The sequence below is a fragment of the Terrapene carolina genome, unplaced genomic scaffold (assembly GCF_002925995.2).
Source record: "Terrapene carolina triunguis isolate 2854851 unplaced genomic scaffold, T_m_triunguis-2.0 Scaffold234, whole genome shotgun sequence".
Taxonomy (NCBI): domain Eukaryota; kingdom Metazoa; phylum Chordata; order Testudines; family Emydidae; genus Terrapene; species Terrapene triunguis.
The window spans coordinates 6,893,405-6,908,478 of record NW_020664585.1 but is presented as its reverse complement, the minus strand read 5'-3'; the positions used below and the strand labels follow the sequence as shown (position 1 = coordinate 6,908,478).

General features: G+C 41.0%; 1 protein-coding gene across 5 annotated transcripts in view; it reads right to left on the bottom strand.

The window, feature by feature from the left end:
• KDM2B (lysine demethylase 2B) overlaps positions 1–15,074 on the bottom strand; it is a 174,417-nt gene that overhangs the window by 59,208 nt on the left and 100,135 nt on the right. For all 5 annotated transcript variants that reach the window (XM_024196191.3, XM_024196190.3, XM_024196193.1 and 2 more), the window contains 2 exons: positions 11,468–11,922; positions 2,029–2,115 (listed from right to left, as the gene is read on the bottom strand). In XM_024196191.3, the coding sequence (XP_024051959.1) occupies positions 2,029–2,115; positions 11,468–11,922 (542 nt within the window). The remainder of the gene's footprint in view (positions 1–2,028; positions 2,116–11,467; positions 11,923–15,074) is intronic.

Below are 15,074 nucleotides of genomic sequence, written 5' to 3'. Positions count from 1 at the left end.
GTCAGGCTTACCGGCCTGTAATTGCCAGGATCAGCTCTGGAGCCCTTTTTAAAAATTGGCGTCACATTAGCTATCCTCCAGTCATTTGGTACAGAAGCTGATTTAAATGATAGGTTACAAACTACAGTTAGAAGTTCTGCAATTTCACATTTGAGTTCCTTTAGAACTCTTGGGTGAATACCATCTGGTCCTGGTGATTTATTATTGGTTAGTCTATCAATTTGTTCCAAAACTGTCTCTAATGACACCTCAATCTGGGACAGTTCCTCAGATTTGTTACCTAAAAAGAATGGCTCAGGTTTGGAAATCTTCCTCACATCCTCAGCCATGAAGACCGATGCAAAAAATTCATTTAGTTTCTCCGCAATGGCCCTATCGTCCTTGAGTGCTCCTTTAGCATCTTGATCGTCCAGTTGTTTAGCAGGCTTCCTGCTTCTGATTTACTTAAAAAGATTTGCTATTACTTTTTGAGTCATTGGCTAGTTGTTCTTCAAATTCTTTTTTGGTCTTCCTAATTATATTTTTACACTTCATTTGCCAGAGTTTATGCTCCTTTCTATTTTCCTCCCTAGGATTTAACTTCCACTTTTTAAGGGATACCTTTTTGTCTCTCACTGCTTCTTTTACTTTGTTGTTTAGCCATGGTAGCACTCTTTTTGTTTTCTTATGTTTTTTTAATTTGGGGTATACATTTAAGTTGAGGATCTATTTAAAGTTTCCATGCAGCTCGCAGGGATTTTACTTTTGGTGCCGTACCTTTTAATTTTTGTTTAACTAACTTCCTCATTTTTGTGTAGTCACCCTTTCTGAAATTAAATGCTACAGAGTTGGGCTGCTGTGGTGTTTTCCCCACCACAGGGATGTTAAATTTAATTATATTATGGTCACTATTACCAAGCAGTCCAGCTATACTCACTTCTTGGACCAGATCCTGTGCTCCACTTAGAACTAAATCAAGAATTGCCTCTCCTCTTGTGGGTTCCAGGACTGCTCCAAGAAGCAGTCATTTAAGGTGTCAAGAAACTTCATCTCTGCATCCTGTCCTGAGGTGACATGTACCCAGTCAATATGGGGGCAGTTGAAATCCCCCATTATTATTGAGTTTTTTATTTTTATAGCCTCTGTAATCTCCCTGAGCATTTCACGGTCACTATCACCATCCTGGTCAAGTGGTTGGTAATATATCCCTACTGCTATATTATTAGAGCATGGAATTACTATCCATAGAGATTCTATGGTATAGTTTGGTTCATTTAAGATTTTTACTTTGCATTTTCTCATCATATTTTACCCGTATTTTATCATCTTCCATCCTCTCCTCCTTACTAGGACATAGAGAATCTCCATTAATAGATCCTCCCCTAAGAGATGTCTCTGTCTGAACCACGTGCTCCTCCGCACCTGTCGGCTTTCCCCGCAGCCTTCAGTTTAAAAACTGTGCTACGACCTTTTTAATTTTAAGTGCCAGCAATCTGGTTCCATTCTGGTTTAGGTGGAGCCCATCCTTCCTGTATAGGCTCCCCCTTTCCCAAAAGTTTCCCCAGTTCCTAATAAATCTAAACCCCTCCTCCCTATACCATCATCTCATCCACACATTGAGACCCTGCAGTTCTGCCTAACTAGCCCTGCGCATGGAATCTCACTGGCCCTGCACGTGGAACATTCTCAAACTTTATTATGATTTAATAACTGGCTGTCAAATTTCAAATTTTTACATTAATGCTCTTGTTGCATAAATGTGAAAAGTGTCTGAAAACAGTATAATTTCTAGTTGTTTTTAAAGATTCAAATGCATAAATAAGGACTAAACAGATTTTTTTAAAACTGGAAGTGAAACAGTTTCTCTCTATGGAGGCATTTGAATGCTGTGTTTCATCATCTGATTGACTTTATAAGCCAATTAAAATACGGGATCAATCATAAGAAAGCTAACAGCCCCTAAATGCCTTATCAAACTATAGCAGAATGAATACAGAAACCTTGCATTGAAATGATTAGCAGGCAAAGATAGCAAATGTGACTTATTACCTTTGTGGTCTTCTTAGGCCAGGCTACCACAGGGACCCCCGAAATGGCAAGATTCTGGTCGTCATCAGCATGTTCCTTCAGAATGTTCTGTTTCAAATGAAAGCAGCTTAATTAGTCAAGAGCTATTTTTGAACTTAAGAGATGAATAGTAGGAAGAGTGTTACTTCTGTCTATCTAGGTTAACTTTGTGGTTGTAAATGACTTGATAATGTCCAAACCTCCAAACATTCAATCCACTGTAAACCTGCTAAAATTCATGGTTCATTTAAAGTGAAATCTTCTGCAAAGAGTGCAAAGGAATTACAAATCTCATCATGTACTATTAATGGAAAATTAGGTTCCATTTAATAAAAAACACAACATACCACGCATGGGTGCTTGTTAGACAATGTTCAAAGGCACATGAAGAACATTGTCCAAAAGCAATGAAGCCTTATGAAGACAATGGAAAGACCCAAGTCCACCAATACTACCTCCTGCAGTCATAAGACATCTTTTTGTTTTCTGTTTATGCAACACCTAGCACAATGGGGTCCTGATCCATGACAAGGGCTCCTAAGCACTATGGAAATAGAAATAATTAATAATCACCATCATCAGTTGCGTGGGACACAGCTATCATCAGGGTATCTGAGTACTTCAGATACCAGGCGCTTAAGTCAAGATGGAGCATTGCAAATTGTAATCTGTCAGCTCCATCAGCATTCAGATGAAGAGCACTGTCATCTCCACTGGCAACTCTACACCTATTCTTACCTTTCCTGTGGAAATCTGCTCAATTTTTTGTGAATCGGGTAAAGCCCTCAGGTTTCTGAACACTTATTAACAAAGCTTCAGACAACGCTTAATACCCTGGCCTCAAATTGGCTTTTTTTCTGAATGCTTTTGTTCTAATGCTCTGTACTGGATGTCTTGCAAGTGGGTTTCACTGGCTCATACTGCTTCTGCCATGGGGAATAGTTTTCATTACCATGTAACTCAACGTAGAGACATGGGATTATTCTAATTATAAATTGTCTTTATATATAATACATTGTGCTAGTGGGAATATCCATAATCAACTCCCTGTGCTTATCCCTATATTTACAAACTGAGCGGCAGAGTCCTCCACTTTGGATTCAAGTATCTATAAACAACCACTGAAAGAGTCAAAAGTCTAACAAAGATTCCACTGATCTGCTGAAAACTGAAGCTCAAATGAGTCTTCATAAATTAAAAAAAAATATCATTCCAATAAAGTAAACAAGATCTGTGCGTTCAAAATTACCTCATATTTGAATTGACAAGATAACCACAGACATGTCAATGGCGTTGCTCCCAATTACACTAACTTCTTGAAAAAGCTTAATTAGATAACAATAGACACAAGGCATCCCCAGTCCCCAGAGTGGAGTTTTAATCATTAGAAATTTCACACACTATATAAAAGGATCTTAAAATACACTAATTGTTTTTAATAGGAAATGCACTTGGAATAACACAAAGAAATTACACATGCTGTCCTTTTGTAAAGAGCAAACTGAAATGGGTGATGTGGTGCTATGTAGCCAAGGACCAGATCGCGGCCCAACTAACAGCCTGAGCACAGCAGGCAGTGGCACATACCCAGATAATGCAGTAAGACATCCTACCAGGAGAAGGCAGGATGCCATATGTAGAACTGGTTTAAAGCACCATGGGGGAATGTTTGCTGCCTTCGCAGAGCAAAAGATTCACGGGCTAATGATTGTTGTGCATACGGATAGGAGCATATAGACATCTGTATTGTGACTCGGTCATGTCCCTTACTGCACTTTAAATGGCATTAGGCAGGCAGATCTCCTAGTCTTTTGTGCACCATGGCAAATTTACAGTCTGGATCCTCCATCCCTTTTTGATAATTGCACAAAAATATGTGACTGCCTCAAAACTTTCTCCTCCCTGCAGAAACATGCAGGCACAGGCAGGATCCCTATGTCTGGATATTTATGTCTCTTTGCTGATTGAAGAGTCACATGACTATACCTAACATCATACATGCCACAAAAACAGCTCTCTCTGAAAGAACCACTATTGAGATTGTAAAGCAAGTGCTGCATGTCTGGACAATCTGTTTGTCAGAGCTGGGATGCTTAAAAGGACATTTATTCACAAGTGTTATCTGATAAAAATTGTAAACTGTTAATCTCATTATTGTTTGTAACACCCTCTTAGAAGCTTAAAGGCAAAATTACTTTCACCACCAGCTATGTGCATTTTGGCAACAGCTCCTTGTATGTCGAGGATGCAGTTCAAACTTTCTGTAACAGTTTTTAAAGACTCAAAGAGTCTGGGACTTGAGAGGTTTTCACCACATAACCTAGCGCTGCAGTTAAGATCCTTATTATAGGGCAACACCTAGCTGGGAAATTGATGTAAAAGAAATTAATCCTGATTTGCATCCACGTGACAGGGCAACCACCTCCATTGTGTCTTACCATGAGCACAGTCACCACCATTTAAAAAAGCAGTATTTCTTGGCAATAGAGTAATGGATTTTTAAGGGAGACTGGGACTTGTTGGATAAAAAGATTGTGATCGGGAGCCAGGGGAACTGGGAATCAAGCAGGGGTAGTAGGGAGATTAGATGAGGAGCCAGTGGGAATGGAAAATGGGAGACTGGCTGCGCAAGACGACGGACTGGAAACCAGATGGGAGGCATGGGGGACAGAGGGATGACTGACACAGATCTGATGAGGAGTCAGGGTGTGGGGAGGGGGAACTAGGACTAGCTGGGCAAAAGAAATGGGCAAGGAGCTGGGGAGACTGAGATTGGATGAGGGAGAGAGTCCAGCCCTCAGATGGGGAGTCCACAGAGGAAGAGTAGGACTGGTTGGGCAAGGAGACTGGGATAAGAAGCCTGAGGAGTTCAGAGTGTGACTGCCTAGGTGAGGAGACTGGGAAAAGTAGCCAGGGTGGTGAAGATACAGGACTGGGACAAAGACAAGTTGGAGAACACAGGGGAAGAAGGAGGTCAGGTTTGGGGGGAACAGGGGCAGAAGGAGGGCCTGTGGCCACTAGAGACTATTTCCCTCCAGAGTCTAGAATGGAACCCAAGATTTCCAAGTCTCACCATTTTCTCTGCTGTCAGCAAATGTGTGTGAAACTACTGGCACAGTGTGTCTCATTCCCTTCTAGTGCCAGCCCACACACAGGATGACAGCCTCCACTATTACAACGTACTATTGCTATTAGTTACTCTGTTAAACTCAGAGGTCTCCGTGGAGAATCTAAAGAGTCCAACCCTGCTGATAAACAATGTGGGTGTCACTCTGATGCCATGTGATGGTGTGATAGGGCCCTCAGTGGCTAGGCAGCTTAGTGGCTAGATCGTTGGTTGTGGGGGCTGTAGGGAGACCTGACCCCTCCTTCTCCCTCAGGACCTGGCCCAGGGTCCTGTATTGCTCAACCCCTAAACAGGGGAGATGGATCTTCCTCCCCATCCAGGCCTGACATTGGCTGCAGGCATAACGGGGCGGGGCTAGCTGAACCCACAGGTGTTCTTTAATCCCTGCTGTGCCCGACTGCAGTCTCTCTGCTCCTTCACAGATAGATTTTTTTTTTCAATTTTCTGTTTTAAAAACCACAGGAAATTACACACACAAACTATGCTAAAGGATTATTGAAGTTGCAAAGTTGAGCACTCAAAAGTTCAGAAATGCCAGAACTAAGATTGCCTGTACAACCTAAATTTTGTCCCTTTATGCATGTGTTACAATAGTCTTTAATTACATGATCACATACTAATTTTTCCACAGGACCCTGTTTCATTCAGTGTACAAGATGGAAGGTTCTGAATTAATGAGCAGTTATTCAATATTTTCTTTTCTCCTCTCTGTTCCATGCATGGCCCTAGGTCTTATTAACTGCACACTAGTCAAATCCTGCTCTGAAGACAGAATTATTAATTTCCACATTGGCTTTTTTATGATGCTCATCACTATAATACCAAGTGATTCACAAACATTAATTGATTTGTTTTCACACTACTCCTGTGAGATGAGTGGGTAATATTATCCCCATTATACATATTGGGGAACTGAGGCAGAGAGAGATTAAGATAATAAATGTCCACTAATTTTAGATGCTTAATTTGACATGCACAGGACCTGATTTTTCAGAGTATTTTGCATTATACAGCACTTTGTGTTCAAAGCACAGCTCTGATCAAATTCAGCAGTTTAACACTTCTGCAAATCTGACCCTAGGGTCTCAAGGCAGGCATCCATAAAATGAGGAACACACATTTAGTGAGCTCCTGTAAAAAGTTTGAGTTAAGTGACTTACCCAGCATCACAAAGGAACTCTGTGGCAGAGGCAGGGATAGAATCCAATTCTCAAGGATAGCTTTCAATTGCCTTTAGCCAGGAGACTCTTCTTTCTCTTTCTGCAATCCTCTGCCTCATTCGTTACACACCTTCCAATTTCTGAAACAAATGAGGCAGGGGTCCTACAGAGAGCAGTTTACTACACAATCCTGATTTATCCCCAGTGCACCAACCATCCTGTACCCTGAATGAGGCTGGCGTTCTGTGGAAAAAATACCATGCAATCATATAATTGAAGACTGTACCATAATCCATATGCACGAGGGCAAAACTGAGGTTTCATAGGCAACCTTAATTCTGGCATTTCTTAACTTCTGGGTGGTTTCCACTCTTGGGCAAGGATGGTGTCCCTAGCCTGCTGGCCAGAAACTGGGAATGGGTGACAGAGGATGGATCACTTGATGATTACCTGTTCTGTTCATTCCCTCTGAAGCACCTGGCATTGGCCACTGTCAGAAGACAGTATACTGAGCTAGATGGACCTTTGGTATGACCCAGTATGGCTGTCCTTATGTTTCTTTAATGTCATTTTTTGTGTGTAATTTACATGCTACAAAAAACAACTTTTCTACACTCAGTTTTGAGACAAGCATATAAAGAAACAACTTCTCTGAAGGGATATCCAAAGATTCTGCTGCATCTGTAAAGTCTCAGATGAGTCTCTTCTATGTGTAATAATAAAAAAAAGTATATTATAGCAGGTTCATTTCTTAATGTAGTCCATTCAAAGGATTTTTTCTATATAACATTTTAGTCTTCTTTATGCTTCAGGGAGACAATATTCTCTGGAAAACAGGATATGGGTAATTAAACAGGTGAGACAAACTACTTTATTCAGTGATGTGGAGTTTCACAGAACCAGTTGGGGTAAATCATATACAATTCATACCCTCCTGTCTTAAGCAGGGATACATTTAGATCACAGGAGATTGAATTACTGTTCTGTATTGCAAATACAACTTAATTAGCTACATAAAGCCTATTTGTTAATCAAGTAGGAGACCCTTTGAAGTGAAGTAATTCATTTTCCTGATAAGAAGGGACACTGAAAACTAAACTTGTGTAAGTTCCTTACACATCATATGAGCTCCTAAGTCATCTGACACTATTAAATGGGGACACTACAATCAGGAAAGGTGCCACACTAACAGCCCTGGAGATTGAAATCCCATTTATTGACAAGACATATGGACAGTGCCAGAGTAAGCCTCCCCACACTGCCTTTCCAGTGTGGCTCTATCCAGAAAAGAGGAGAGCTCAGCTCTACGCTCAATTCAATCCTTAACTTATCTGACAGCAAGGGGGTCAATTACTGTTGGTTGTGTTTTTGTGACATGGATGCCTGTCCACTGAGAGCTGGGCTCAGACCACTAAGTGCATTTCCTAGAGGCCTCTCAACACCTATTAGGTGGTAACAACTTTCAGTCACTACCAAACAAGATTAGATCTGAACAAGTGACCCAGAATCAGAGATGAAAGACTACATCCAACAGGTCAGAGAAAGTAGTGGAGTGTGTTGCATGCACCCTATACTAGGACATACACATAAGTATTAAAAAGTATATGCACACATATGCTCCTGCACGAAATCTGTCAATTAAAAATACATCCCTAAACATTGGCTGATCTGTCATATATAGAGAAAGCATCCCCTTGTTAGCAGTTGATCAAAAGAGAAGGAAGAAAACTGAAAAATAATGGTTCCCAAATTGTGGTCCATGGATTGCTGACTGGTCACATGGTGATGATTCCGCTGCCTATTTTCTTAACATTACTTTCCCATGTAAGCCGCTGCTGTAGCTGCCCCAGGGCTATTATTCCATTGCCAGTGGGATGGAAATTAGTCTATGCAATTGTGACTGGGAGGGGAGATAATCCATGAAACCATCATGGTCCATGCACTGAGGAAGTCTGAGAACCCATGCTTTAAAAAATAAAAACCCAACCCCACCTCAGAAAAGACCGTAAAATTGGGATCTCTCAGTGCAGATAGGGAACCAGAGTTGAATTTGTACTGAAGCCAGATAGTAACAACCTCCTTGGCAGCACCAGAAGCTGAAATCATTCAAAGACTTTCCAAGCCAGGTACAGCAACGATGCCTGCTGAAACAGGAGTGTTCTTGCTTTCTCTTGGCAACAAACTCAAACTGGCGTATTCAGAGAACTCATCCTCTCACTCTGTGGACAGAAAGAAACAAACTCCACATAATGCACTTTGAGGAAGAGTTCTCTATGCTGTGTGTGTGTGTGAAGTTAATAGTTAAATGAATTCTTACATCTCCCCTTCTGTCCTTGATATCTGCCGCTGTCACTGCAGTTCTCACAATGTAATGAACCAGGCAGACATATGGGGCCGGCATCTTACTGTTTGTCTGACTGGAGCCCCTCAAGTTTTTGAATCTTCTTCTTCTGGAAGGTGACCAAAAGGGTGTTCCCTTCAGCCTGGCAACCAGACATCTGAAACGACAGTCTTGATGGTGTTGCCAAGGCATTCACTGTATTTGGCGGTCTGTGGTGATAAACTGCCATGGTTTTTAGTTTCTTCTTAGATAATATTTTCATGCTACATGAGATAACCAGGACCTCTCAGTAGCCTACCAAATTCCCAGCCTGGAATGTACTCTGTTTTTATCGAAATCTGAGTCTATGACAGAAAATCTTTCATTCTAAACTTTAACATTTCCACTGAAAACTCTCTCAGAGCCTTTCAAATTCAAGAAGTTAGAAGTACAGAGAGCTTAATTTGCCCCTTAGCTACACCTCTCCCCAACTGCCTTCTCTCCAGCACCTTACCTTTGGTTTAAAAATCAATTCTCTATATATCTCATGGTTGCAAATACAACTTACAGAATGTGAGCTAAATTTAATCAACATAGTGATGCCTGCCTGAATTTGCAATGAACATAAAATAATCACTCCAAGAGATGTTAACTGACCCAGTTCATCTCAGTGAAGTGTTAACTCCCCAGTGATGCTAATTTAAATGTCAACATTGTTGTCTATTACACTACTGATCAAAGCACGAAGGAAGGACAGAGATATTTTGAAAATCTGCACAATCTACTGAGAGTGACATTTCATTTTGGTGCCCCAAGAGGATGAAACTTGGGATATATTGCCCCTTATTTTTCTCCCCAATCAAGAAGGAGCCAAACCTAAGTACCTTAGCAGAGCATCTGAGCTCCAGCAAGGGGAAACCAAGCCAAAGGACCCCAGCACAGTCCATAGATATATACAAACCCCACTGAGGGACAGCTGACAACACACAATCATATTTTGAACATCTGCACAGTTTACCATAAGTAGCATCTCAGTTTGGCATTTAAAAGGATGCAGATTATTTTGTAAGTGGAGCCTGGTTTGTGGGTGGAGCTTGGATGAGTATCACAACCTTTCTTCTCTGCCCAATTCAAACCCTGGTCTTGGGGCTTAATTCTGATTTCAGATTATATAGTGGCAGATCACAAAGCAGCTTGTGAAATCAATTACCATGATTGTGTGCAAATATACAAACATATACACAGTAACCAATTGGAGGGATAGCTCAGTGGTTTGAGCACTGGCCTGATAAACGCAGGGTTGTGAGTTCAATTCTTGAGGGGGTGATTTGGGGATTTAGTTGGGGATTGGTCCTGCTTTGAGCAGGGGGTTGGACTAGATGACCTCCTGAGGTCCCTTCCAACCCTGATATTCTATGATACACCAGTGATCAGAATTGCACTCTGAGTATCATGTATTGTGATTCCAGGCTCCAAGTTTGTGGACGATGGCTGGGCTACACACTATATGTTTATAGTCTTTTTATTTAAATGGCATTTGGGCTGCTTCTAAGCAGCTGTGACATAGTTTATGTTGAAAAAGTACAGACCCTATACTTCTAAAACATAAACACACACTTTTCTTCACAAGACATGATAAGCAGGACACATCTTCTCTACTCTGTGGTGCAAAGAATAATAAATAAAACCACATTGTCCAGAGAGGCAGCAACGACTAGTGGTCAAAGCACAGGAGTGGGGGTTACTACTCATCATTCCAAATCAGAGCAAATGATTATGGATGGGTTATACAGTTTAAAAAAATACAGAATTTAGAAAGGAAGGGCTAATAGAAATTTTAACCTTGCTTTTTCTAGCTGAAACTGCTCAAACATGAATTATTAAATAAATAAAAATAATACACTAATGGATTCATCCTCACATCACCTTTGTGAGGAAATATGAATATCCCCATTTTAGAGAAAGGGAAACAAAAAGAAACAGAGATAAAATAACTTACCTAAGGTGACAGAGTTGGGACTAGAACCAACTAGACCATGTTGAAAATTAGGTTTTTTGCCTATTCTTGAGATTTCCCCTTTGCCCCTAAACCAGATGAGGTCACCACTCCTGCACAATCCCAGATGCTATGTCAATTACCTACAGACTAGTTCTGTTTTAGCAGCCGCTCACTTATCCCACCATCTCCAAGGAAAGTACATTGTACCAGTAGGCAATAACCATCACGCTGCAGAGGACAATGGGGGAAACAAAAAAAGAGAAGGGGGGAACTAAGGAAAGAAAATGCCAGTCAGAAAGTTAGATGGGTCTGGTTTTTGCACCAGGATCAAGTATTTAAATCTTGTAGATTTCATTTGTGTCAGCTAATCAGACATATCTGAAAGCACAGTGGATTAAAAAGGCATATTAAAATACATGGACACATATAAAATAGGACTCTCTCTATGTATGTGTTTATGTACATGAGCTATACCATGCACTGTTATTGCAAGGGTACACAAACTTTGTGACACTGAGGGCAGTTCCAACCAGAATGGACCTGATTAAACAGATCAGATTGTAGATGTCCATATCTGTAATATGGAGAAGGAGTCTATGCAGACAAGAAGGCCAACCATGCAATATTCTCCTTCCAGATCTGAGTGGCATTCAGAACAGGAGGGGAGCGATGCGTGCTAGGACTTGTCTCCGTGGGCTTCCCTCACATTGAGGACAAGTGTTTGCATAACTCTAGAGGCCTCACTTTGTGTACTTTTATTGTGTGCACGGCCTATGGAATATACATTTTATAACTTTAAAAGCAGTTATACCCACCTTCATATCCTCCAGAAGTGCCTGAGGATCCTCAATGCCTTCTGGAACACACTTCTTGTTCTCTGGGAGAGATTCAAGCTTTTCTACTAGGGCTTTCAAACCTTTCAGTTCAAACTCTGTGAGATGAGTCCATTTGGTTGAGACTTCGGTAGCTGGCGACCCTGTTGGTGTTTTGGGATAGTCCGTGGGGGTTGCTGACTTTACACTGTCATCTGACTCATTGGACAAAGTTCTTTTGAGGTACCTCATTACTGTGGCTTTCTGTTTTTTCCCTGCAACATCCTTCCCTTCAGAGTGTGTGCTGTTGGGCGAGGAGGAACCATCAGCCAAGGACTTTGTGTTCTTATCCAAATTGTCTTCCTTCTCCTCCCGGGTATGAGCATCACAAGATTCTTCATCCATGTCTAACCAGGAATCTGATGAGAAGCTGTCTACGCTGGGTTTTCTTGTGGCATCTGAAAGACACACAAAGAAAATTAAATCTTTATCCTGCTGAATTTACAGCTTAAATAGTCCTCCTGTCAGGACTAGCGATCACCTGATTAGACTAGCACATGGTAGTGCCTGGTAACTCTTACACACATTTAGGAAGTGAGTTTTGTTCAGATAATTTAAAACTGATTTTGCTGTGTTTCATTAACATCTATTTCACGCAAATGACTGAACAACTTAGGAACAATATGGCTTTTTCAAAAAGTTTCCATCTCCAAACTCCCTCAGTTAAGGGTAGAAGAAAAAAAAAATCACAATTCATATATTTGAGATGTATCATTAATTTTCCAGAAAAACCAGATGAGATCAGATTTGACATTCTTCATATTTCTAAGCTAGAAACACAAGCTGGGGGAAAAAAAAAAAAAAATCTTAAAAACCTTATTGCCATTCTTTCAGGCCTTCTTCCTTTGCAGGTCATCGTCAATAGAATGTATAAATACTTGGTTTTATATGGTATCTGTCATCCAATAACCTTAAAGCACTGCAAGAACACTCATTACTTCTTTAAGACAGAACAATACTATTAGGCCCATTTTAAAGATGGAAATCTGAAGCACAGAGAAGTGAAGTGACTGACCCAGTGTCACACAACTGTATAACCATTACTACACCTCTACCTCGATAGAACGCTGTCCTTGGGAGCCAAAAAAATCTTACCGCGTTATAGGTGAAACCGCGTTATATTGAACTTGCTTTGATCCACCGGAGTGCACAGCCCTGCCCCCCCGGAGCACTGCTTTACCGCGTTATATCCGAATTCATGTTATATCGGGTCGCGTTATATCGAGGTAGCAATGTATTATGAATACAGCCCCAAATGCATGCTGGTTGCTTTATAGATAAATAGAAGAACAAGAGACTGAATGCTCAAAGAGAGTTAGCCTCCTAACTTCTATTTAGGCTCCCATGAAATCAATGGAAGTTAGGAACCTAACTCTTTTTGAGCATTCAGCCCAAAGTCCCTGGCTCCGAAGAATTTACATTCTTAGGTCTAGTCTACAGTAGACTTTTCCCCTGAAAATGCCCACTGTTGCTGACCCCAGAACAGCTCCAATGATGACAGCATTACAAGAAGGGTACTGGTCAAGGCTCCAAAAGCCTTTTAACTGCAGATTTGTTTATACTTACTTTTCTACAAAACAATATGGTTATCATGTCTACACTAGCACTTTCCCCATTACTACCACTAGCAGAGATGAACTAGTGTTAATTGGTAGGAATTTCTGGTTAAAAATGCTAGTGTAGGCAGCACCCAACAAAGTCAATGGGACTTTTGACACTGACTTCAATGGGAGTAGGATCTGGCCCATGACAGACATTATATGCAAAAAAAGAGAAGAGATACAGCAATAAACATGTGACTGAGCAATGAAGTGTCTCATTTCCTTGTTTTCATTTACTTATTTTCAACCGTCTAAATTCTGAGTCTTTCCACAGTTTCTCTTCACCCAAACCTTTTATTTGAGGAAGGACTAAATAAACACTAAGGCTATGTATACATTAGCACTTTACTTGGTATGAAGTATGTCACTCAGGGGTATGAAAAAAAATCCTCGGAGTGACATAAATTACACCAATAGAAGCGCCGGTGTGGACAGCGCTATGTCAGCAGGAGACGCCCTCCCACCAGCATAGTTACCATCACTCATTGGAGATGATTTAATTATGTTGATGGGAGAGCTCTCTCCTGTCAGCATAGAGGTTACACAGCTGTGTCAGTACAGTTGTGCTGCATTAAGCTTGCTAGTGTAGACATGGCCTAAGTAAGGACTTCAGGATTTGGCTGCATTATAATAATAAGCAAACTTCTCACAAATAATGAAGCAAAGAATCACAGAGATTGGAAGTGAACCTCTATGACAGAGAAGGTTCTGACTGTGAGTGAAAGAACGTGCCATCATCTCCTCAGAAAACAAACTGTACTTACTAGCTGGAAAACAGAAAGATGCAGCAAGCAGACAGTTGTTGCTTAACTGCTAAATTCAGACATGCTGGGAAAAAATCCTCAAAGTTTTGTCTACGCTGTGAAAACAAGTTCAGTTAGGTAACACCTGACAGAAATGAAGGGAGAAGTTACATTTATCAAGGCTACTGGGCTATTATTTCAAACTTAGACATCACAGAATGTTTTCCTCACAATCTTATTAGACTGAGAATTATTTTGGGGGGAGAAGGTTTAAACTGATTTTCTGAAGAACAAGACAGAAGCTTAAAAAAAAAAAAAAAGTATTGGGCCACTGACCCAGTCAGGCCCTGGTTACAGTGAAGGTAAATATCCTCCTTCTTTCTATCCCCTTCTCTCTGTCCCTTCCAATACACACCGCTCCTGTAAAGGCTTTAACATAATCAAATTCAATATTTAGTGCACTGAATTGTTTATTCGGTGTGATATAGTGATGAACAACACCACTCAGAAGCAGCCACTTCCTTTGGTTCCTGCTAAAACTCCCCAGTGCCAGGCTGCCCTCCTAGGGTCTGTCTACACTAGGAAATGTAGTATCAGAAAACATGTTAAGCTAGCGTATTTTAATTAATGCACAGTTAAACACCACTATGGTTACCCACAACCAGCTAACACTATTTTTCCTTTGTCCACACTAGGTGTTCATTCATAGGCCTCAAAATGCTTTACGAAGCAGGTAAAAGTCATTATCCCCATTTTCAGGTGGGAAAACGGAGGCACAGGAAGGGGAAATGACTTGCCCAGAGTCACCCAGAAAACCAGTAGCAGAGCCAGGAATTTGACCCAGTTCTCCTGAGTTCCAGTCTGGTGCCCTATCCCAGAGGCCACACTGCCTTTCTGTTAATTAAAATATTCATAAACACATTTTCTGATCATTTAAATTTCAGTAATGTTCGCTACTTCACAGCTGATTAAAGTATGGAAGTCCTGTCTACCCTGGGGGATTTTGGTGATTGGTGGACAGTGTAGCTGCAGCAGAACCCCTGGTGTGGGCATGGAAAGCAGTTATAATTGCAATTTGCACCAGTGCAACTTCGTCTACTTGAATCTGTGGTCATGTGGAACAGTGAAAATCGTAGCTTACACTGACTTTGCTGCCTACGCTATGTTTTGTATAGGCGCAGCTATGCTAGGTGCTTGCCACTGACA